The sequence below is a fragment of the Pogona vitticeps genome, chromosome 4 (genome assembly GCF_051106095.1).
Source record: "Pogona vitticeps strain Pit_001003342236 chromosome 4, PviZW2.1, whole genome shotgun sequence".
Classification (NCBI taxonomy): domain Eukaryota; kingdom Metazoa; phylum Chordata; class Lepidosauria; order Squamata; family Agamidae; genus Pogona; species Pogona vitticeps.
Window position 1 is genome coordinate 224,891,335 of NC_135786.1, and position 22,514 is coordinate 224,913,848.

The 22,514-nt window shown below is 45.1% G+C and overlaps 2 protein-coding genes across 4 annotated transcripts in view; one reads left to right on the top strand and one right to left on the bottom strand.

The window, feature by feature from the left end:
* Window positions 1-2,475: 2,475 nt before the first annotated feature.
* On the bottom strand, window positions 2,476-22,389 carry DSCC1 (DNA replication and sister chromatid cohesion 1). Of its 2 annotated transcripts, none has more exons than XM_072999282.2 (9): window positions 22,011-22,389; window positions 11,368-11,536; window positions 10,614-10,748; window positions 9,192-9,282; window positions 8,213-8,351; window positions 6,832-6,884; window positions 6,245-6,399; window positions 5,652-5,800; window positions 2,476-2,807 (listed from the first exon to the last, which is right to left on the bottom strand). In XM_072999282.2, exons 1-9 carry the CDS (start codon window positions 22,274-22,276, stop codon window positions 2,699-2,701), a joined length of 1,266 nt encoding a protein of 421 aa, XP_072855383.2. In that variant the 5' UTR covers window positions 22,277-22,389; the 3' UTR covers window positions 2,476-2,698. The 2 variants fall into 2 exon arrangements, with proteins under 2 accessions (XP_072855383.2, XP_020652209.3); XM_020796550.3 differs by lacking the exon at window positions 22,011-22,389 and adding an exon at window positions 12,387-12,866.
* The window catches only part of DEPTOR (DEP domain containing MTOR interacting protein), a 60,665-nt gene continuing 59,755 nt past the window's right edge, over window positions 21,605-22,514 (top strand). For both annotated transcript variants that reach the window (XM_072999283.2, XM_078391620.1), the window contains exon 1: window positions 21,605-21,742. The gene's annotated coding sequence lies outside the window, so the exon portion shown is untranslated. The remainder of the gene's footprint in view (window positions 21,743-22,514) is intronic.

Here is a 22,514-nt window from a genome sequence, read left to right on the forward strand (position 1 = left end):
TTCCGCTTGAAAGGAAAAAGACGTGCGAAGTCAAATAGGATTCTCAGCACTTGGGGGGGGGGAAAGGAAGCCCTCAATATTTTTTTAATACAGCTCTCCATAATCCCTGTACTATCCGCCAGCCATACTGGCCAAGATAACTGAGGTTTTATGCCATTGCAAAGTTCCCTTAACAACGAATTCGCAGATTTATGGGGCAGGGAATGATGTGATTCATTTTCTAATAAATATTTTCTACAATTATTACACCACCGGTACTTCGAGCGTGCTAAATTAGAGTGAAAATAGAGTAGTACAGCTTCCTGTATCTCACAGTGGCCCCACCAGATGCCTCTGGCAACACAGGAGACAACTAGATACCTGCCTCCTGATTCTGTCCCCTGCAGTTGGTATTTGGTAGTATCTTCCTTTTAAGCCTGGAGATGATACATCCCCATCATGGCTTGTAACCTGCGATGGACTTTTCCCCCAGGAATCTGTCCAGTCCCCTTTTAAAGGCATCTAGGCGATACGCCATCACTACATCCTGTGGCAAGGAGTTCCACAGACTAACAACATGCTGGGTCAAGAAATACTTTCTTTTGTCTGTTTTCACTCTCCCAACACTCAATTGGAATGGATGTCCCCTGCTTCTGGTATTGTGTGAGAGGGAAAAGAGCTTCCCTCTAGCCACTTTATTCATCTTCTGCATAATTTTATAGTGTATTCCCCTTCTTGTGTGAGTAGGTGTGTGAGTTCAGCTGGCTGTGACTTCATTTCAGCATTTTGGTAAGTAAGCTATTTGTACAGGTATGCAGAATACACTATGTACGTACAATGTTTGATACGGGGAGTGATTTTGGAACTGGAAAACATGGATTCTGAATCTGAAGCACGGTTGGAGCCCCGTATCTGTGGGGGATTGGTTACAAGACACACACACCCACAGATGCTGAAAACTGAATAATATTGAACACTAATAATAACTAGCATGTTAAATATATATTTTAAAAAATCATACAAAAGGCAAGCTTTTGTGGGTGAATCGCATGATCAAAGGGATTGTTGACATCACCTTCAGGACTCAGCCAATCCCGAGGGTGCTGGTGCTGCTGCCTTGGGAACACAATCCCTTTTCCCCTGGGTGACCTCACAGACCCCCACCTCTCTGCTGGCAGATAAAAGGGGCTTGCTGGGCAGGGCAGGAGGCCAGAAGGGAGGCCAGAGGGCAGTCCAGCAGAGAGAGCCAGGGCGGCTGCTGCAGGGGACCCAACCCTTCTGCCCAAGGCCAGTTCTCTCGCAAAAGCAGAGGAGCTTGCTAAGTGGACTTGCGAGGTAACAGCTTGAGGCTGGCGGAGATCTGTGACTTGAAGCTGGCTGATGTTGGTGACAGACCAGGGGGAAGTCGGCGGACGTTGGCAGACAGAACCTGGTGGAATCTGCCTGTGGAGTGGAAGAGATGAACAGGTGGATATTCCTGGTGGAAGCCAGTGGATGTTGGCAGGCGGAACCTTGGGATGAAGTTGCCAGAACATTGGTCGGTGGATACGCCTGGGTTGAACCCGGTTGATGGCAGCGGACGAGATCCCCCGTTTTTTGTTTTCTCTCTCTCTTTCTCTTGCAGGGCCCGAAGCTTCCTCTTCCCCGGGGGATGCGAGGGACCAAAAGGCAGGCGTCCTGCTGGAGCTGAACCAGGCTGTTGTCTCCACTGAGGATACCCGTTGAGCCTCTTTTCCAAAACCAATAAAAGTATTTTTCTGGAATGGTTTTGAAGTGTTGTCCTGTTTGTCAGGGGCTGCCACAGGATTATCGTCCCCTCATTATATCTGGGGCCCAATGCCTGGGGTAGGTTTTTGTCAAGTCGTAGGGTGGGGCCTTGTGATGTCACAGGAATTAGGAACATATTTCTCCATGCATGTGTGTGGGAGTGAGCTAGGCATTGTGGGTTCCCTGTCTGAGCTCCTAAGCAAGTCTATTAGGTGTCGTGTTGGACAGACACAGGAAGCCAGTGAGCCCTGGTGCCATTCGGAGAGGGTTGGAGTTGGGTACCCAAACACTATGGCCACCCCGTAACAATAAACGAGACTCGTTCCTTCCCTTCCACCGCTGCTCCTGACATTTGTCTGCCTGGCCTGGAGATTCAGGGGATCCCAGCCATTTCCTGGCACAGCAGCTCAATCTCTGAGACCTGGCAAGCCTCGTCTTCATCATCAACACCATGAGCACTCACTCCATGGACAGCTCCTTGCAGAGTACAAGTGGGGAGAAAATATGCCACTTCAAAGAAGCTTATGGTCCACCCTCTCACGCCAGTGCCACAACCAAGGAAGTGGAGATGGGCAATGAAATGAATTAAAATTTTAAACGTTTTTGTGGGTGAATCACATGATCATGTGAAATTAGCAAATGAATTCTGTCACATCATAATACCAATCTTTTAAACCATGTGAATAACTTTTTTGCTTCTAGTTTATATTCAGAGAAAATGCCAAAGAATTTGAAGGAAGCATTCATCTATTGTATCCTGAAATTTTCCAGCCAGAAGTTCATCTGGAAAACTCTATTTAAAAATTCCAATACACTTTAATATTATTACATGCCTCATAGAAAATAGTTGTGAGAAAAAAATACTAAAAAACTCCCAATACCCCCACATCCCAAGTTTAAGCCACCAGTTGACAGTCTATAAAGTATTTCAAATCTTCATCACTATTGTTTTTCATGAAATGGGTCTTCTGGAATTATAGACCTTGACTCCATTTTGCATTGAAGAACGAGCATATTTTGTCAGCAATGCACCAACTGTTTGCTTCTCCGAACATAAATCCCTGCAAAACAGCATAAAAATATTTTTATGTAACTTTAAACAGGCTAAAATACTTCAGTTGTCTCAAATCCAGAAACACTCTTAAGGCAAATTATGGATTCACCCGTAAGGTGCCAGTTACTGCCTGTTACAAATGAAACAGGAGAAATAAAGCTATCCTGTGAAAAGATGTTCAAGGAAATCAGGGCACCAAGCAAGAAAAAGATTATAAAGAACTTGGATAGTAAAGAGAACATTGCATTTTTTGCTGCAAAGTGAGACCATGCAGAAAATACAGCATGCTGCTTATATGCCACCTCATAGTGCTTAAAGCTATCTCTGGGCAATTTACAATTTAATACTTTTACTTTTACTTACTTACTTATTTTTAGATTTCTACCCTGCCCCTCTAGACAGAGTCTACTCGGGGCGGCTTACAAAGAAGAATAAAACATTATAAAATACAATCAAATAAAATCATCAAAGTATATATAAATCAATCACATAATTAAATCAGCAAATTAGAAGATCAAGATGGAAGAATTAATGGTTATTGCTTAAATTATTGGTTGATTGCTTAAAACCATAGGTCATTGCAATATATCAATGACAGCATCTAGCATATGTGGCACTGTCATATCACAATTACACTTAAAAAGAAAGATTTAGGATTTTGGATGCTTGGCACGAATCTTCTTTGCTGCCAGGGCAAATTTTGCTACTTGATGGGTAGTAAATACATCCCTGTCCGCAAGCAGCATGCAGAGTTGAGCCAGAGGAGGGCTGTCACACAAGGTTCTAAGTATGCCTGCAAAGGAATTTGCTCCCGGGGTGATCAATTTAATTATGTAGGCTACACATTGCCGCCCCCCCCAACTCCCCTCCAGCGATCTGGGTACCAACTTCAGAAGGATGCAAGGCTGAGTCAACCTCAAGCCAGCTACCTGAATCTAGGATTCCCCCCCCCCCAGCCAAAAATGAGGGATATGGTATAGTCTACAAGATCCTATCCCTTCTGGGAGCTGTATATAGAAAGGAATGGGGAGAAATGGGGAAGGTAGAACCAGAACTGAGAAAGGAAATAAAGATAGAAGACCTCTCGGGTGGGAAAAGAATGACAGGGGACGAACCAACTGTTGAAGGGTACTTGATGGCAGGAAAGGAGGAAAGGGAGGTATAGAGGAGATAAAAGAGATAGAGGACTGGTGAAGAGGCAGTAGCTGAGGAAGAGAAGGAAGAAGAAGATTAAAAGGAGGAGGACCCCCCGATAGGATGGGAGTGGCTTGATCTGGAGGACCCTTGGACACACAGAGACAGAAAGAAGACAGACCATAAGACCCCCTCCTAAGCCCTGTAACTGGGGTGAAAGAGGGAAAAAGGGAACAAAGAAGGAAGGAGAAATAGTGATGAATGGTCTAGTAAGCTGAACCTGGGGGATTGGAGTGGACAGTCCTGGTGTACCCCAACAAGGGTGGTCCCTCGAGGAGGGAAGAACCTCGCGAGAGAGGTCAGAACCAAGACCAACCCAATGATGGGGAGTGGGCAGATATCCCTGTTGCAGAATTATTGTGTGCTGGCAGACACAAAGCCCTCCACAAGCCCACCAACAAGGAGCGGTTTGGTGGTCCAACCCAGTATCAGGGGCTCAAGGTCCTCAAGACCCATCAGGACCTTGGTTGGAGTTTGACTCCCCTGTTGGGAGATTTGGAACTCTTTGAGGCGGTTGTTGAGAAACCAGAAGTTTTGTTTAATAAACGTTTGTTAGCAACTACATCCTCAGTCTTATCTGTCAAGAGAGATTCCCCAAGGTAACGAAGAAGGTAGAACCAGACGTGGTGGCGCTGTGGGCTAAACCACAGAAGCCTGTGCTGCAGGGTCAGAAGACCAAGCAGTCGTAAGATCGAATCCACGGGACGGAGTGAGCACCCGTCGCTTGTCCCAGCTCCCGCCAACCTAGCGGTTCGAAAGCATGCAAATGCAAGTAGATAAATAGGGACCACTTCGGTGGGAAGGTAACAGCGTTCCGTGTCTAAGTCGCACTGGCCATGTGACCACGGAAGATTGTCTTCGGACAAACGCTGGCTCTATGGCTTGGAAACGGGGATGAGCACCGCCCCCTAGAGTCGAACACGACTGGACAAAAAAAATTGTCAAGGGGAACCTTTACCTTTACCTTTACCTAACGAAGAAGCACGTAAGGTAGAAAAAGATCACCAAATACATGAGAAGGGATGCCTATGAGATTCAGTTTACCATAAACCAATAAATTAAAAACATGCCCCCAAGTGCCCAAATGGGTATAAATTTAGAGTATAAACTCCCAAAAATGTATGAGCCCAAATTTTCAGGAGGGTTAGAGGGCCCTCCAGCTCCATGCCCAATTTTAAATAAAGTTTCATTCAAAATGTCCCTTTGTTTCTTCTATGGAGTGGGGGCAATTTCCCCATGTTGGCAGAGGCGCAGCTGGTTTGAGCTGAGAGAGGGCTTTTTTCAAAACTATACGTCACTGAGCCCTCCACAAAGATAAAATTGCACCCTGTAGCCACTCGAGGGCCCAGGATGGCTTTTTCAGTGGAAAAAATGAAAAGAAAAATATTTTGGGAGTGTAGATTCAGCCTCCCAACATCCAGGGGTGGGCATATGCCATGATTGCCCATCTTGCCTTAAAGAAACTGTCTAGAGAGGTAAGTGGTGCACCAGAAGGAAACGCTAATAATTGCAAGAGGCTTTAAAATAAAATCAGTATGGCCTGTGTAGATACAAATGCAACATGTTTTGTGAAAATAAGATCTGGACACATCCAAGTTGCTTTAAGGTAAACCTAAAGGCACAGTCCAGCTGAAAAAATGGCCTTGAGACAACTTACTGTATATATGGAGTTATATCAGCTTCTGTCCATTTTTGCCTTATGCTGAACAAACTATTAAATCTTTCTTGACAGTCTTCGGGTAAATCTTCAACATTTAGCAAGGAAATAGTTTCTGGTCTGGAGGACTGATCCACAAGAGCCAAACCCTGAAGGGAATAACACATAGGAAGGGAAAACAGTAATTAATTTTTATTATGTTTTTCTTCTTCACAGTTCTCTCACAACCCTGTCATGCTGAGAAACAGCAACTTGCCTGTAGATGTTCTGTGAGCTTCAAGGCTACATGAGGAATTTGGATGCTGCTGTTCCTGGTGGTTTCCTGACACTAAGTGCTAGAACAGATCAGCTCTTCTGCTGTAAAATTACTGGAGGCTACTTGGATAGCTCAGTGAGTTAACTATCTGGCTGCAAAGCCACAGGCTGGGAGTTCTAATTCCACATTGTGGGTGAAACCAGCCTCTGTAGCCCCTGCACAGTCTCAGGACATTCCCAGAAGAAGTGAATGGTAACCCATTCCTGAATTATGTTTAATAATAGAAAACCTTGAGAAAATGGCACATAACTAATTGAAATTATGGGGTTTACAATACCTTTAACAGGTCCGGTCTGGTCGTCATTCCTTCAGGGACACTTTGCTGCCAGACCTCTTGGAATTCCGAGAGACTGAATTTAACTGCATTTTGCAACAGCATTTGGGCTATTGCCCGGCATATTTTCTCTTCATTCATTTCAAAATAATTCTCACCTATTGAAGAATGTTAAAAACGGAAATAACTTATTTTATTTATTTTATTTATTTATTTGATTTATATCCCGCCCATCTGGTCTGGTCGACCACTCTTACAAAACAAGTTCTCTCTCTCTCTCTCTCTCTCTCTCTCTCTCTCTCTCACTCACTCACTCACACACACAGAGGAAAAGCGATGAGCGTGCACAGCTTAACACATAGCCCTATCTGCTGAAATTGTTCTGCGACCTGGAAATAAGATGATACAATGGCCTACGCAGTGCATCGAAAGTAAGGTCAGTAAACTTTGCTGGCAGGTATTTAAATCTGCCTAATAGCAACTGTACTTCAGAGCACATATATAGTAACAATAGGTCTACTTGAATCACATTGAGTCTGCTCACAGGGGGCCAGTTATTTATGACCTGGCTTGGCACAGATATAACTTACCTTCATCAGTGTGTTTCCTTCCATAATGCATGAGAATGTGTTCTATCATTTCCCTAAAAAAAGAAAAAGAAAAAAAAAGAACTTTATTTTTAGGACACGAATAAAAATGAAACAACCACATGCTAACTGTATCTGAAATTAGCCTTTCAGGAAATCTCTTAATTATTTTAGTTTGACCGGCAAAACAAAACTCACCTGTCCTGAAATCTGTAATAAAAAAAGTATAGTTACAGCATCATTTGTGAGTTCAGTATCATATTTTGCATATCAAAATGCTTTTTATTCTTATTGTAACCTCAATATACCCCATGTATTGGTGCTTGCAACAGCAGTAGTTCACAATCAACTACTTTTAGTGCTATGTTCTTCAGCTTTTAAAAAACTCTTAAATATAGAAGTTTCAAACCTCTGCCTCAAACCTGCTGGGGGTAGTTCTAGTTTTGATTAGACAGGGAAGAAAGGTAAGTGGGTGTTACCCCCACCAAGCATAAAGTAACACAGCTGCTGGAAAGAAAGGTTAGGTTCTGGTACTGTGAAAATGGCAGATTTGACAGGGGTAATGTTTGAGAGAGGGCACAATGGGGCCATCCACATACACTGAACTCCATACTATAGGATAACTCAGAAATAAAGAGAAAGATAATACATGTACTTTTGTGCATCCTATAATGATGTAATAAAGTGCGTAATAAAAAAAGATACAACTGTATTTCTCTTTTTAAAGAAAAAACGAAAACACTGAATATGATTTTTCAACTACACAAACCTCCCCTAAAATTCTGATATAGCCCCACCAGTTAAGAATCACCAATTTGTGTTTTCCACAAATTATGCCTTCTTCCACAGCCATTAATATTCACTGCTATGTGAATGGAGAAAATCCAGTGCAGACTAAGCTAGGATGCTATATTAATATAAATCAGATCAGTAGTCTTAAAAACAAAATTAGAAGCAAAGGAAGGAGAAACACTTTCCTTCGTTTTCTTTGTGTGCAAGGAAGGGAAGCTTAATCTTTCCCTCCCAAACGACAGTTCTCATTAAAGCCTATCCACCAGAAGACTCTTACCTTGAGCAATGAAGTGGTTACAGCAATGGCAATGTTTGTTCTGGAAGAGCCACATCCAAAAGACGGGTGACCTTCATTGGGATCACAGATGGGGAGGGAAGGGTTAAACCTCCCCTCCCCACATCTTGTGATCAACAAATAAACAGGTTTTCAATGATACAGTTAGGAGCTCTGAATTGTGTAGTCCTGAAAATACTAATGATCTAACCTGTATGCTACACCCAAGAGCAGCACCTTCATGACTTTAATGTGAGGCGAGAAATCCTACTCTTCTGGAGAGAAAAAAAGCTACCTATACTTTCATACAGAACTTACGCCGGTTCTAAGCATCCAAGCTCTTGAAGGCAGACACGTAAAGGAACGTTGTTGAATGACCAGGATTCAGAATATATCAGCTGAGTGATGTGATTCAACAGTTTCATCTCATAATCGAAGTCTAGCATCCTCCAGCATCCTGCCAAGCAGAGAAACAAAGCTGAACAGGTAACTCTGAAATGTGGCTTCAGAGTTGAGTTGAGCTTCTGAACCTTTTTTAAAAAGAGAAGCTCAACTGCAGTCGCTTATTATAAGCCACCAAACTGCCTGTTGCTACAGTAAAGGGCTACATCCTGCAAGAGGTCTTCTCCCTCATTGTTTAGATACAGCCCCAATGGTGTTCAAATTGATTTCAGCTCATTTTCTTTATCCCAGGGAATTCAACAGGAGCCCCTAAGAACGAAGCCCACATTCATCTACACAGCGGTGTCCTAGGTTGTGTTTCTTGCCACAAGCTGTGCCACAGAATGATCACCACACTTGGTTTAGAAAACAAACAAGCAAACGAATTATGTTCCAAGGTGAGGAAACTAAACTGGAGTAGGAAGAAGGAAACTGTTGCACTGATGCGTTGAAAACAACTGCCACATTGCTACTGTGGTTAGTCAAGATGGAATTGACAGTGGAATTAACTGCCAGAGTGTTTAGAAATTCCCAAGAATATTTGTAAGGAATGTTAAGATCCTTCCTATTCTATACCATTTTTCTTGCAAAAATATCCTGATTAAGTCTTTAAAGGCCCACAGCGTCTGACTAAAGAGGAATCCTAGGGGACATTTTGGAAGAAACCACACAAATTGGTTCTACACATATAACATAACACATTTCCCAAAGCTGGAGTTCTTGAGATGTTTCGGACTGCAGCTCTCGTTAGCTCTAGCCAATGGTAAAGGATCATGGGCTCTGAAGTCACAAACATCTGCAGAGCAGCAGGTGGGGAAAGCTGACTTAGATGCTTTCTTTAGGTACAGACAGATACCTTCAATCTGGCATGCTTTTAGAGCCTTCAGTTGGTGCATTATTTCTTCCTCACTTGCTTGGACCTGATCTAGTAAGTCTTCTGTTGTGTACTGTGAAGACAAATGGAACACACAAAATATTTATTTATTTGATTTGTATACTGCCCGTCTAAAAGGAATGTGGTGGCACTGCGGGTTAAACCGCAGAAGCCTCTGTGCTGCAAGGTCAGAAGACCAGCCGTCGTAAGATTGAATCCACGTGATGGACTGAGCTCCCATTGCTTGTCCCAGCTCTTGCCAACCTAGCAGTTCTAAAGCACATAAATGCAAGTAGATAAATAGGTACCACCTCGGTGGGAAGGTAACAACATTCCATGTCTAGTCGTGCTGGCCATGTGACCACGGAAACTGTCTACAGACAAACACTGGCTCTACGCGCCCCAGAGTCAGACACAACTGGACTCAATGTCAAGGGGAACCTTTACCTTTATACTGCCCATCTAGCCATCGCTACTTTAGGCAGTGTATAATAAAGAAACGTAGTTTATATAATTATTACAAACACTAAACAGTAGCACAAATAGAAAAACAGCAAGACTGACAACCCTAACCATTACGAAAAATAACAGTGTTCCTCTCCTTCTTTATCCATTGTTCCAGCTGCTTGGGGAGAAACTGGCCATAAGCTTCTCCAAACAGCTCAGCTGTTTACTCTCATGTGAAGAAACACAGCACACGTAATGCTTGCACACGTAATGCTTGGCCTTCCTCCATCAACAGTGGGTCATTCAGCCCTCAGTGAGGAGTATCCCACACTCTGTGTCTGTGTCTATGTGTGTGTGTGTGTGTGTGAGAGAGAGAGAGATGTGTAGGGCAGAGAGAGAAGGAATAAAGTACTATGTCCTGCGGCTTTACTGAACAAATATCTGTTACAGCCTGTTGCATCCTTAAAGACCAACATCTGCTGGACACAAAATAACTGTGTGGCAGAAAGAGCAGAGCATGGCTGCAGGGCCCAACTCCAGAGGTGTGCATTTCCATGGTGGGCATGAAAAAACGGAAACCCAGCAAAACACAATCCTAAGGCATGGGTAAAAGTGACAGCATGCATGTGTGCATGAATCCAAGGACAGGCAACTGTGATTAGAGCTTATGTGCAATTTTGGACCCTTTCCTGCTGAAAAGAATCCACCATCCTGGGTTAAGAAACACCGGTGAATGACATATCCCCAAAACAAAACTGCTAGGCAGAATTTAAATAGTCTTTAGGAAGCCAGCCCTTTCCAGCTGCTCCACTGTCGTAGGTATACACTTTCTACTTATTATAATTAGCGTTTAATTGCTCAATTTGTTTAATTGCCCAGAATCCATCTAATTTTATAAACTGCCATGTTTTCTTCTAGCTCAAGGAGTTTTTCCACCCACTCCTCCCCTATTTGTACCTTGGAATTGGCCGAAGTGCTCTCTTTCTCACTGTCTGGTCCTTTGTACGGATTTTCCATTAGAAGTTTCTTGAGCTTCTTTAATTTAGGCCGACATCTTCTTAGTTCCCAGAAATTTTTGGAGATTCCTGCAATCTGCAACGAGAACTTCAATCAGAATGTGCCATGACCCATTTATAAATCTGGCACTTGTAGGCAGAACCCCACTAATCAACAACAGACCTTATGAGGAAAATAGCAGGATGCAGCTCTCTCTGACACATTAGCTGGTCCTTTCGCCTTTTCAATATATCTACTCTTTTCCCCCTTAAGTTCTTCCCTGGGGGCTGTTTTAAAGCAGGGATAGAAACTGTGCAGGCCTCCAGGGGTTGATGCAAAGGCTAGAATGTCAGTCTGGAACTGGGGACAAAGGTTCAAATCTCCACTCAGCCATTGGTCTTTTAGACCAGATGGGTGGGGTATAAATCAAATAAATAAATAAATAAATAGCTCAAACGGGACATCTTATGAGAATCTTTTATTTCACATGACATTGAGGCTGTCTTTAATATTGGCTCTTCTAACCTAGCTCACAGGGTTTTCTAAGGATAAAGTTTTCTAAGGATAAAGTGACACTAACTCACATAATGTCTTGAATTATTTGGAAAATTACAGATGCAATGACCCTACTTAAATTGCTAGTTAGGAAAGTGACATAGTTATACCCCTGTTGTTGGCTTGCAAGAAATATTTCACATGTGCACACAATAAATACCTGAGTGTGAAGGATATTAGAAGTAGGCTTGTCTGGACTAAACTCTTCTGGTGTTGCACAGCCAGGTAAGAAAAGCAAAGTATTAGAGGTATCTGCTATTTTCATGTCATAGGTCTTATCTTTACTACATAAGACGGCATGTTCCTCTCTGTCCCCACGGATCACAAGGCTGCAGGACAGACCAAGCACACAAGAGTCAATAATAAAGTAATCTTTTTTTATTATTTCAGAATAGAGTGCAAACAATTACTGGTCAGATATTTGGATTTCAATGGTTCTATGTCAGCTGTGGGAATGCGCAGCCCACTCCCCATATTGTTTTTCCAGCCCCCAGCCTCCCTGCATTCTCCTCTTCGTCCGATTAAAAGATGGTGAACTGCAGATCTTGGAAGCCTTCAGAAGTGGCAATTCACCTTGTAAAGGGACCACATTGTTCCCACCCCTCACCAGCATGGCTCAATACCTCCAAATTCTCATTCTGCAAAATTGGCATTTCCAGCTCTTTCTTTCTTTCTGTTTGTTTGTTTTGGACGGTGTGGGCAGCCCCTGGAGGGTATCGGGGCTGAAAAAATGGGCAGCCCTGGACCCAACAAAATTGCCCCCCCCATTCTAGGTGTGACAACAGATCACTGTATGCTGAATGTTTTATTTTATGATGTCACATAAGTTCATTATGCTGCATTTTATGATTACCAATTGTGTTTAGTTCTCTCCTGCACACAGTTCGGGGTGGCCCCAGGCCAGAGGGTGCGGTATACAAGTGTAAAAATATATAAATAAAAATAACAAGAGAAAAGTTGCGCTTTGACCATGTTGTCCTAAAAACATACAAAGTAGCTAACTAGGAGGGGGAAACAAACACATCCAGCCTCCAGCTTCCTTCTCTAGCTCTCCTTGCTTAGCTTGCTTTCTATGATCTGTAACTCGGAGGCTTGTCCTCAGACGGCCCCAGGCGCTGTAAGGCCTCCTCGCCGCCAGGGGTCACTATGGCCCGATAAGAGACGCGCACGGCCACGTACCTTCGCCCCGCCTCCAACTCCGCGCACAGTTCCGGCTCCAGCTGGAGGAGGTAACGCTCGGCGGCGTTCGCTTGGGAACCGAAGCTGAGGCACTGCACGACGGGCCACAGCTCCGCCGGGTCCACTTTGGCGACTTGCAGCGTGGCCTCCACTTCCTCGCGGCTCCGCATCTCCGCCAGCTTGAATGGGGGGGGGGGACTTTGCAGCGCCGGCGAAGAGAGGCGAGCTTCGGTAAAAGCGCGCCAAAAAACAGCTCGCGCGGCGTCCCGTGGGCGGGGCTTCGCGCCCTGCATAGCCAATCGACAGGGAGAAGGGGCGGGGCTAAAGGGGGAAGAGCCGCTGTCGGCCACGTGGGTGGACCTCGCCTGCCGGCGTCGGAGGGGGAGTTCCTGTAGGAGTTCAGTTTGGGGTTCGCGCGCATGCGTAGTTCCACAAAAAGAAAAGTGGGAGGGGGCTTGTTTGAAATTTAAAAAAATCACTGAAAGGAGGATCTCCTGAAATAAATGAATATCTTTAGAAATAGGATTTTACTTTTAGTATTTTCAGGCCGTGGGTTATTGAGTCAGCGGATACCGATCCCGTGGATAAGGGAGGGTCCTGCTGTAGTTTCAGGAGAGCTTGTTTGATTATTTTAGAAATGTTAAGATTGGTAAAATTAATTCCAGTACCCAGTGAAACTGGTGCAGAAAAAGAGAGGGTGGACAGGAAGACAGTATGCCCTTTTTCGTACATTTCAGACCATGTTGATTTGCAGATGTTTGGCAGTGACATCTTTTTTAACAGACCAGTTGCTGATATCTGCACATCAAGATGGTTGGAGGCCATTCTGTGACTCCCCTCCAGCAAGAAAGGGTCACAGAATTCCACATTTGTTGTTCTGTCTTACGGGTGTGTTACAAATAAAAGCCAAAATCAGATGGAACTTACTTTTAAGTAAACATGCATACGACAGGCATGCTAATACAGTAATGTCTGGAGTTCGGAGGGTGTCCATATAGAAACATTATACATAGGCATTCTTTTTAGCTGAGTGCCCATGTTCTCTGGCCTTGGAAAATATTCTACTTACAAGAAATATAATTTAAAATATTCCAAAATAATTGTGGCTATATGTGTGTTTTAATTGTCTGTGTGGCCAATACTTTGCAAAATACCAACATGGGGGGAAAGTACAGCCCAAACCTCAGTAGCTTAAATAAAATGAGGGACGTGAGTAAATACTGCTGTACAAATAACATCCTTCTCTTAGTTGAAATTAGTTCGACAATTACCATTCAAGGAGTCATAGCCCTGCAGCCTTCACAGAGTAGAGTTGGTTAAAACTTTTTTTTATGTCTGACTGATACTGGCCCTCATAGATTGTTGAGATTATCAAGGAGTGGTTTGAACCTGAGTCTCCTGCATTCTTATCCAACCTTCTCTCCACTATACCTTATTGGCGCTCCCACATTCACACATCCTCATATGCCATCTTTGTGTCGCCTACCTTTTAGGGTATCATGCTGGCTGGAGAATTATTTGTTGTTGTTTAGTCCTTTAGTCATGTCCGACTTTTCGTGACCCCATGGACCAGAGCACGCCAGGCCCTCCTGCCTTCCACTGCCTCCCATAGTTGTGTCAATTTCATCTTGGTTGCTTCGGTGACTTATAGGAGTTGTAAAAAAAAAGGGGGGGTCAGAGATATGTCTAGATGGCCCACCAATTCTGTAAATTTGTATGACAGCTTTATGTTCCTCTGTTTTATGCTATGCTGAGACAAAACCACACGGGGGCAGACTAGTACAAACATACAAAGTGTAATAAAAGAACTAAATAATGGTGCAACAGAAGCGGGAGGATTTATCCTACAATCTCAAATCTTAGAGAATTTTCAGATAGCCAGCAGGTACCAACTTCTCCCTACATGCATTGCTGAGCAACCCATCCCCACTGGAAAGAGTTCTGGTTCTAAGTCCAGTATGTCTGACACCTGACGTATCCTTGCAAGTGAAGCATAGCATTTGGGGATGAGACTAAACTCTGCTTTGTGGCCCTAATTCTGTAGCTGTGACTGTAACATGGCCCACCCATTGTAGAAAGATGTGGGAAGGTTTAGTGACGTCAAGTAGTTGTTATGTTCCCATTTCAGGTGCTAATAATTATCCATGGCTTGGGTTTGGAAATAACTCTGCTTGTTTGTGCTCGATATTTGTAGCATAATGCAAATAAATAAATAGGTACTCTACAAGGGTGCTTGACTACATTTCCATTCAAGCTATGGAGGAACAAAAATGTTCCACTAAGCACACTCAGTCTGATCCAGTTTTGGAAGCTAAGCAGAGTGGGGCTGGTTAGTACTTGGAATTGGAGTCTGCCTAGAAGGACCAATAATCTCCATGTGGGGCTGGGAGAGAGTCTTGCCAGTAACTGGGAAGACCTGCAGCCAGCCAGAGTTGACAGTATAATAGACAGGCTGTTGGCTGACTCGGTGTGTTGCCGTTTCCCACTGCCACCATGGAAAATTTGTAGTACTGCATTGATGACTGTGCTCAGAACCTAAGTTGGATCCCTGTGGACTCAGGTAGCTGGCTCAAGGTTGCCTGAATTTTCCATCCTACTGAGGTTGGCAAATGGAGTACCCAGCTCTGGCGGGGAGGTGGGGTGCAATGTGTAGCCTTGCATAATTAAATTGTAAGCCACCTAGAGAGAGCTTTAAGGGCTATGGGGTGGTAGAGAAGCAGCACACTTTGCTTTTAGTATCCTTTTAAAAAGACTTTTGGCGAAGGAAGCGTTACTGATCAGATCAGTGGAGGAAGAACACAGCCATCCCTCTTGGCTCCATGACTTTGCTGTGTTTCTTTGATTGCATTGAAGATGAACTACTGCTTCCTCTGAGGCCACTTCGGTCATTCTACAAAGGCTAATAAAGCTGAGAGGGAGCAGTCTGTCCCTCAACCAGACCATTCACCTACATGGGATTCCTAGTCACCTGTGGATATTAGACTAGTGCTTAGATCTAGGATTGATGAACATATTTTGGAATATGTTCTTTGTCTCCTCTGCTGTCTTTTCGTCAGTGCTTTACTATACTCTGGTGGGGCTGTTCATAGTGAGAACTGCAGATGCCTTAACACAGATTGTTATAGCAGCTCCACTGGCTGCCAGTCTGTTTCCGAGCACAATTCAAAGTGCTTGTTCTAATCTATAAAGCCCTAAAAAGCTTCAGCCCAAGCTATGTTGAAGACCATGTCCCCCACTGTTTGGATGTTAAGATTATCAGGAGATGCTTTTCTGCCTTCATGGGTGCATTTGATGGGGACACAGGAGAGGGCCTTCTCTGTTACTGCTCCCAGACTTTGGAACTCCCTCCCACAGGAGGCTAGACTGTCTCCATCTTTGCAGTCCTTCCACAAGCAGGCAAAGGCCTTTCTCTTCAGGCAAGCTTTCCTTCAGGGACTGAGTGGAATTTTTAAATGGATTGTCATGCTTTACTGCTTTGAATACTGTACAATTTTTCGTTCCGTTTTGTTTAGTCGTGTCCGACTCTTTGTGACCCCATGGACCAGAGCACACCAGGCCCTCCTATCCTCCACTGCCTCCCGGAGTTGTGTCAAATTCATGTTGGTTGCTTCGCAGACACTATCCATCCATCTCATCCTCTGTCGTCCCCTTCTCCTCTTGCCATCACACTTTCCCAACATCAGGGTCTTTTCCAGGGAGTCTTTTCTTCTCATTAGATGGCCAAAGTACTGGAGCCTCAGCTTCAGGATCTGTCCTTCCAGTGAGCACTCAGGGTTGTTTTCCTTTAGAATTGATAGGTTTGTTCTCCTTGCAGTCCAGGGGATTCTCAAGAGTCTCCTCCAGCACCACAATTCAAAGGCATCAATTCTTCGGCGGTCTGCTTTCTTTATGGTCCAGCTCTCACTTCCATACATCACGACAGGAAAAACCATAGCTTTGACTATTCGGACTTTTGTTGGCAAGGTGATGTCTCTGCTTTTTAAGATGCCGTCAAGATTTGTCATCGCTTTCCTCCCAAGAAGCAGGCGTCTTTTAATTTCGTGGCTGCTGTCTCCATCTACAGTGATCATGGAGCCCAGGAAAATAAAATCTGTCACTGCCTCCATATCTTCCCCTTCTATTTCCCAGGAGGTGATGGGACCAGTGGCCATGATCTTAGTTTTTTTTATGTTGATGTTGTTTTTGTTTACCGTTTCTCAGAGTGGTGTTCGTTTGTTACTTTGTAATACTGTGTTTCCCTGAAAATAAGACAGGGTCTAAAGAATTTTATATAGTATAAGTGACTGCTCATCTGCTGAAAAGAAATATTGAAAATTGTCCAAACTTACTGTGAGGTTATTACATGTTTAGTGCAGACTTTGTTCTGTTGGACACAGAATTTCTCTAGCATGTTTTGTCATGCTTGCTTGCAGTTGTTTGTACTGTTGAATGTGTTCTAGAAACGGAATAGCACAGTAGGGCCATTTGGTATATTGGCTGCCAACACCAGATACTACTGCATTTTTGGCAGCATCAGCATTAGCGTCTTCTTGGAATCTGAGAGCTCGCTCCAAAGACTTGTTGTACCACAAGAAAATTGTTTAGCAAACAGAGAAGCTGAGCCACTGATATGCTACCCACGCACCCTGGCACTGAAGCATTCTGTGCCAAAGTGCACGGGTAGCAGATATTCCGATGTGCAGTTTTCTAGAGGGGTAGCCAAATTAAAAGATTAAAAGACTGGTTGTATAAATTGAGATCAAGAGATCAAATGAAACAAATCCTTCAAAATAAGAATATATCATGGTTGAATTATATGCAGTTAGGAAGATGGACTAATTAATGGGTAAAGAAGTATAATATAGGTAGAGAATTTACAACGTATGAACAATTTCTATTATATGAAGATATTCAGATGACTGATTCAGTAAAGGGTGTAGTGAGTAAAATTTATAGATTCCTGGTAGATCTAGAAGAAGAGACTGAGAAAGAAGGATTGAAGTTAGTGTGGGAACAAGACTTAGGAAAAAGAATAAATGATGACGAATGGAGGAAGATGTGGAAAATGAGGGTTTTACGATTTATGTCAGTGAGAATAAAAAAAATTCAAATTGGGTTTAAGATGATATTTGACACTGACAAAATTGAGTAAAAATAACGCTAGTTATCTGAATGTCTGTTGGAAATGTGAAAAGGAAATTGGTACATACTTTCATATGTGGTGGGAATGCGAAAAAGTACAAAGATTTTGGAAACTAATCTTTAAAGAAATAAATGACATGTGTGAAAAAGATATAGAATTTAATCCTGAGATAGCTCTGTTATCAATATTTCAGAATGTGGAATATGATAAGATGACTAGAGAGTTGATTACCAATTTATTAACAGTAGCCAGATTAATAATAGCTAGGAATTGGGAGTCAAAGTCTGAATTGGAAGAATGGTATAATGAAATATGGAACATTGCTATAAATGATAAGTTAACTTGTAATTTAAAGGTTAAGAAAGGAGAGATAAAAATAATAATTTCTATGATATATGGGGCAGATTTTTTGAATACGTGCTAACAAGAGGAAAAGGGAAAGCTCCAAATCAAGAGTCAATGCAGTTCTGGGGAAGAGGACAATAAAAGAAGAAGAAGAAGAAGAAGAAGAAGAAGAAGAAGAAGAAGAAGAAGAAGAAGAAGAAGAAGAAGAAGAAGAAGAAGAAGAAGAAGAAGAAGAAGAAGAAAGACAGAGGAAGAAGAAGAAGAAGAAGAAGAAGAAGAAGAAGAAGAAGAAGAAGAAGAAGAAGAAGAAGAAGAAGAAGAAGAAGAAAGACAGAGGAAGAAGAGGATTACTGCAAGAGGTCCCGACTAGGGTGGTGGGGAACACAGTCGATTTGTATTTTGGATTATGTGTTTTACGTTTATGTTTATGTTGTAGTTTAAGAAAAATGTAAAAATTAGAAGTGCAAAAGAGAGAGATTATCGAAAAGGGAAATGTGTTCCAGTTGACTCTGATCCATGTCTAAGATGACCTTTTTTTGGTCCAGCTGTAAAACCAAGCCAAGTATGCTGCTGATATACAGCCCCACAGAACTTAAAGCACTCTCTCGGTAGTTTACAATTTAATCATTGAGGCTAGACATTGCCTTCTACCCAGCAAGCTGGGTACTTAATTTTACCAACCTCAGGAGGATGGAAGGATGAGTGACCCTCGAGCTGCCTACCTGGAATTGAACCCCAGTCATGAGCAGAGTTTTGGCTGCAATACTGCAGTTTAACCACTGCACCACAAGGCTCCCTGTAAAGTTTCTACTTTTGGGGGACTAGGCTGAAGCAATTACCTGGCAAATAGAAGGGTCACTTTAAGGGAGATTACTCCTGTTAAGGGATGTGGTGGCACTACGGGTTAAACTGCAGAAGCCTCTGTGCTGCAGGGTCAGAAGACCAGCTGTCGTAAGATCGAATCCACGCGACGGAGTGAGCCCCCGTCGCTTGTCCCAGCTCCTGCCAATCTAGCAGTTCGAAAGCATGTAAACATGCAAGTAGATAAATAGGTACCACCTCAGTGGGAAGGTGACAGCGGTCTGTGTCTAGTCGCGCCGGCCATGTGACCACGGAAACTGTCTTCGGACAAACGCTGCCTCTACGGCTTGGAGACGGGGATGAGCGCCGCACCCTGGAGTCAGACACAACTGGACTAAAGGTCAAGGGGAACCTTTAACTTTACCTTACTCCTGTTAAAAGTGACTCTTTCTGGTGTAATCAGGCACACACTTTTGCAGCCATCTAATCTTACTCTTACTGTCAAGTAAAATTTTTGGGAGGCAGATTGTTATTATTTCCACATTCCAGATGGGAGATTATAGCAGAGAGGTGATCTTATTTAAGGAGATGATTATTGTTGTGTGGCAAGACTGACATCATCATCACTTGCATGCTGCTTTTGTGTTTAAACTCTGATTGCTTTAAACCCTTAGGTAAACTCTTGGCAGTCGCTCAGTGGTGAAATAAATACAGTACTTTGCATATAAATCAAAAAGCTTCCATCTCAGTGCAAAGGATCAGATAATGGATAATGCAGGAGACCTGTTTTGAACCCTGAATAGGATATTCATAGAAGCCGAAATCCCTTAGAGTTGATATTTGAGCTGTCCTTAGTGATGGAGCAATTATATTTGAAAATTAAACCTGCGCTTACCTCCCAATATCCACAAAGCAAAGCAAATTAATTTGCAAACTACAGGAGCTGTGTTATGCATCCTGCTTGGAACCATCAGACTTTTCGGCATTGTTCTCTGCAATGCACAGACTGACGCTCAGTTCGGGGTACCTCTGTGTGTTTACAGCTGTCTGCCTATCGCAGTGGTTCCCAATCTTATCTGAGTCGTGACCCCCTTTTGTAATAACCAAGTAACTGCGACACCTCCCCACTGCCACATTTGCATAAAAAGGCATTTTAATGGGCTAAAATCATCCCTTCTTTCTCCTCCCAAAGGGCCTCCCTCCTTGCTCTGAAAAGTCAAGGAAGAAATTATTTAACAAGGACTGCAACACATATCAAGCCACCCAGGACCTCCCAGAAAACACTTTTGCAACCCCTTTGGGGTCGTGACCCCTAGGTTGGGAAACACTGACTATGGGAACCAGGCAAGTTCTGTAAGGCCACCTGCTCCTACCTGCCATAGTTACATATTAGCTAAAATCCTGTTGCTCAGTGTAGCATGTCAGACTGGACTATTGAACCAGTGGGCGTCTGACGGGACCCCTTTGTAAGTTCCATTGACTCAAATGGGCCTCCCCTAGTTGCTGATTGCAAGAGGCAACAGGATTTCAGCCATTAAGTTATCCAGGTTTTTTTGATTTCCCTTCTATCCAGGCAGCATCCTGTCTCAGTTTTTGCTATTTACCATCACCCCAGTTATTCTCTCATAATAGCGCTGTTCTGTGTGTACATATGCACAAAGGAACTAAACCAGCCCATCCTAATCCAAAGACAGGGGTGGGGTCCTTTTTCTCCCCCCCCCCCACCCCACTATCCTCCAGCAAGAAAGAGAAGATGAAAAGCAGCAATGGGAAAACAAGAAGGGGGGGGAGGGATGGGTACCCCAAAACAGAATCTCGTGGCACCTTAAGGACTACCAATTTTGACTGGGCATAAGGTTTCCTGGATTGCCGCCCCCCCCCCCGTTCCATCTGATACACGGGATGATGAAGCTGCTGTTGTAGGATGGCCTCTCTCTCATCTTTGGATGAAGGAATGCAACTCTCAACCCTGAGCACTCACTGGGAGGACAGATCCTGAAGCTGAGGCTCCAATACTTTGGCCATCTCATGAGAAGAGAAGACTCCCCGGAAAAGATCCTCATGTTGGGAAAGTGTGAAGGCAAGAGGAGAAGGGCACAACAGAGGACGAGATGGCTGGACAGTGTCATCGAAGCTACCAACATGAATTTGACCCAGTGGAAAACGAGAGCCTGGCGTGCTCTGGTCCATGGGGTCACGAACAGTCGGACACGACTAAACGACTACACAACAAGGCAACACCAATTGCCATCCATTCCACTTCGACGCTGTGTGTGCGTGTGTGTGCGTGCGTGTGTGTGTAAACGACTAAACAACAACACAACACCAATTGCCACCCATACCCCTTCGGCGCAGTGTGTGTGTGTCGTTCCAGAAGAAGAACGGGAAGGGCTTGTGCAGAGGAGAGAAGGGGGAGAGCGAAACAGCTGGAGCTTCCTCCTTCCCCCCCCCCACGCGCGCGCACCCGCTCCCTGCCTTAACAGGAGGTTGTGGCTGCATCCTGCACCGCCGAAGCCTTTCCCCTCCCTCTAGGGCGGCCGCTTGCCCCTGCGATCGTGGGGAAGGGATCAGCCCAGACACTCCTCACCCCCCCCACCACACACAGCCCTTCCCTCCCTTCTTTGCCAGCCCCTCTCGCTTCTCCCTCTCTCTCCTCCCCCGCCCGCCCGCCCGCCTGCCCGCGGCTCCAGCTCCCTCCCACCCCCGACCTTCAGCTGCATCGGGTCCCCCCCCCCATCCCGCCTCGCCGTTGACATTGACCGCCCGCCCGCCCCCAGCGCCGCCGGCCGGGCGACGGAGGGGGGCGCTGCTGTTCCTCCTCCTGCCCCTTCTGCTGCCGCTGCCTGGCCGGGCTGGCTCCGCTCCGCGTCGCGGTGGGAACCACCACGTGCCCCCCCTCCTCCTCCTCCTCCTCCCGCCGCCGCCCCCGCTCGCTCGCCCGCCCGCCCGCTTGCTCTCCTTCCTCTTCGCAGGCTCCGGCTTGCCAGGGAACAACAAGGAAGCGGCGGGCGGGGAGGCGATCCTCCCCAGGAGGAGGAGGAGGAGGAGAAGGCGAGGAGGGGGAAAGCCGCGGGGGTCGCCTCGCCAGGTGAGTGAAGGCGCGCAGAGCGAGAGGGAAGGGGGCGGTGGTGGGAGGGGGGGAGAGGGAAAAGGCTTGTCTTTACTCCCGACCTGCTTGTCGATCCCCCTCCCTTGCATGGAGAGATGACGAGAGAGAGAGAGAGAGAGAGACCCCGATCCCTGCGTTTGGCTTCCTAGATAAAAGCCATAAAGCCCCCGAAAAGCTAAACAAAACCCCACAAAGGCGCTCGACTCGGCATGCGCTTTTGCAAACTCCAGCGGGTCCTTCTTCTTACCGGCAATCGCGGTCCAGAAGCGGGACAAAAGCTGTCTTCGAGCTGTCAAAGCTGCCTTGGTCCAAAACGGCACGGCGACCCTGGATCGGGGATCTTGTCGTTCCCCCAGCCGCCTCTCTCCCCCCCCCCACCGCCCCCTTCTGCAAAAGGGGTTGTGCAGGAGAAGCGATCTGTGCAGGAGAAGAAGAGCAGCGCCTTGGCACCACCGGGTCACGCAGGCTTGGGACGGCGGGGAAGCTTTCGTTAAGCTGGGGAAGGGAAGGCATTTTTGCGGGCTGCAGATTGCAAAAGAGCTGGGGGGGGGCGGGTCGGGATGCGAGAAGCAAACAAACACCCAGCCCGGGGAGAAGGGAAGAGAGAAGAAATTGCTATGAACACGGACGCCCCCCCCCCCCAGACGATGGGCTTGAAGGCGCAAGAGAGCCAGCCAGTTGGATATGGGGGGGGAGAGGGTGTCTATGGGCAGAACGGGGTTCCAGGCTGAGCTGATGGCTTGAAGGCCGG

Bases quoted from the DNA above. Each gene is read 5' to 3' on its own strand.
- DSCC1 (XM_020796550.3), bottom strand. From the start codon at position 12,679: ATGCAGGGCGCGAAGCCCCGCCCACGGGACGCCGCGCGAGCTGTTTTT. The intron at 10,749-11,367 runs GTATTTATTGTG...TTCTCGTTGCAG, and splicing joins CTAATATCCTTCACACTCAG to ATTGCAGGAATCTCCAAAAA. The intron at 6,885-8,212 runs GTAAGTTCTGTA...TTCTTTTTTTAG, and splicing joins CTTGGATGCTTAGAACCGGC to GGAAATGATAGAACACATTC.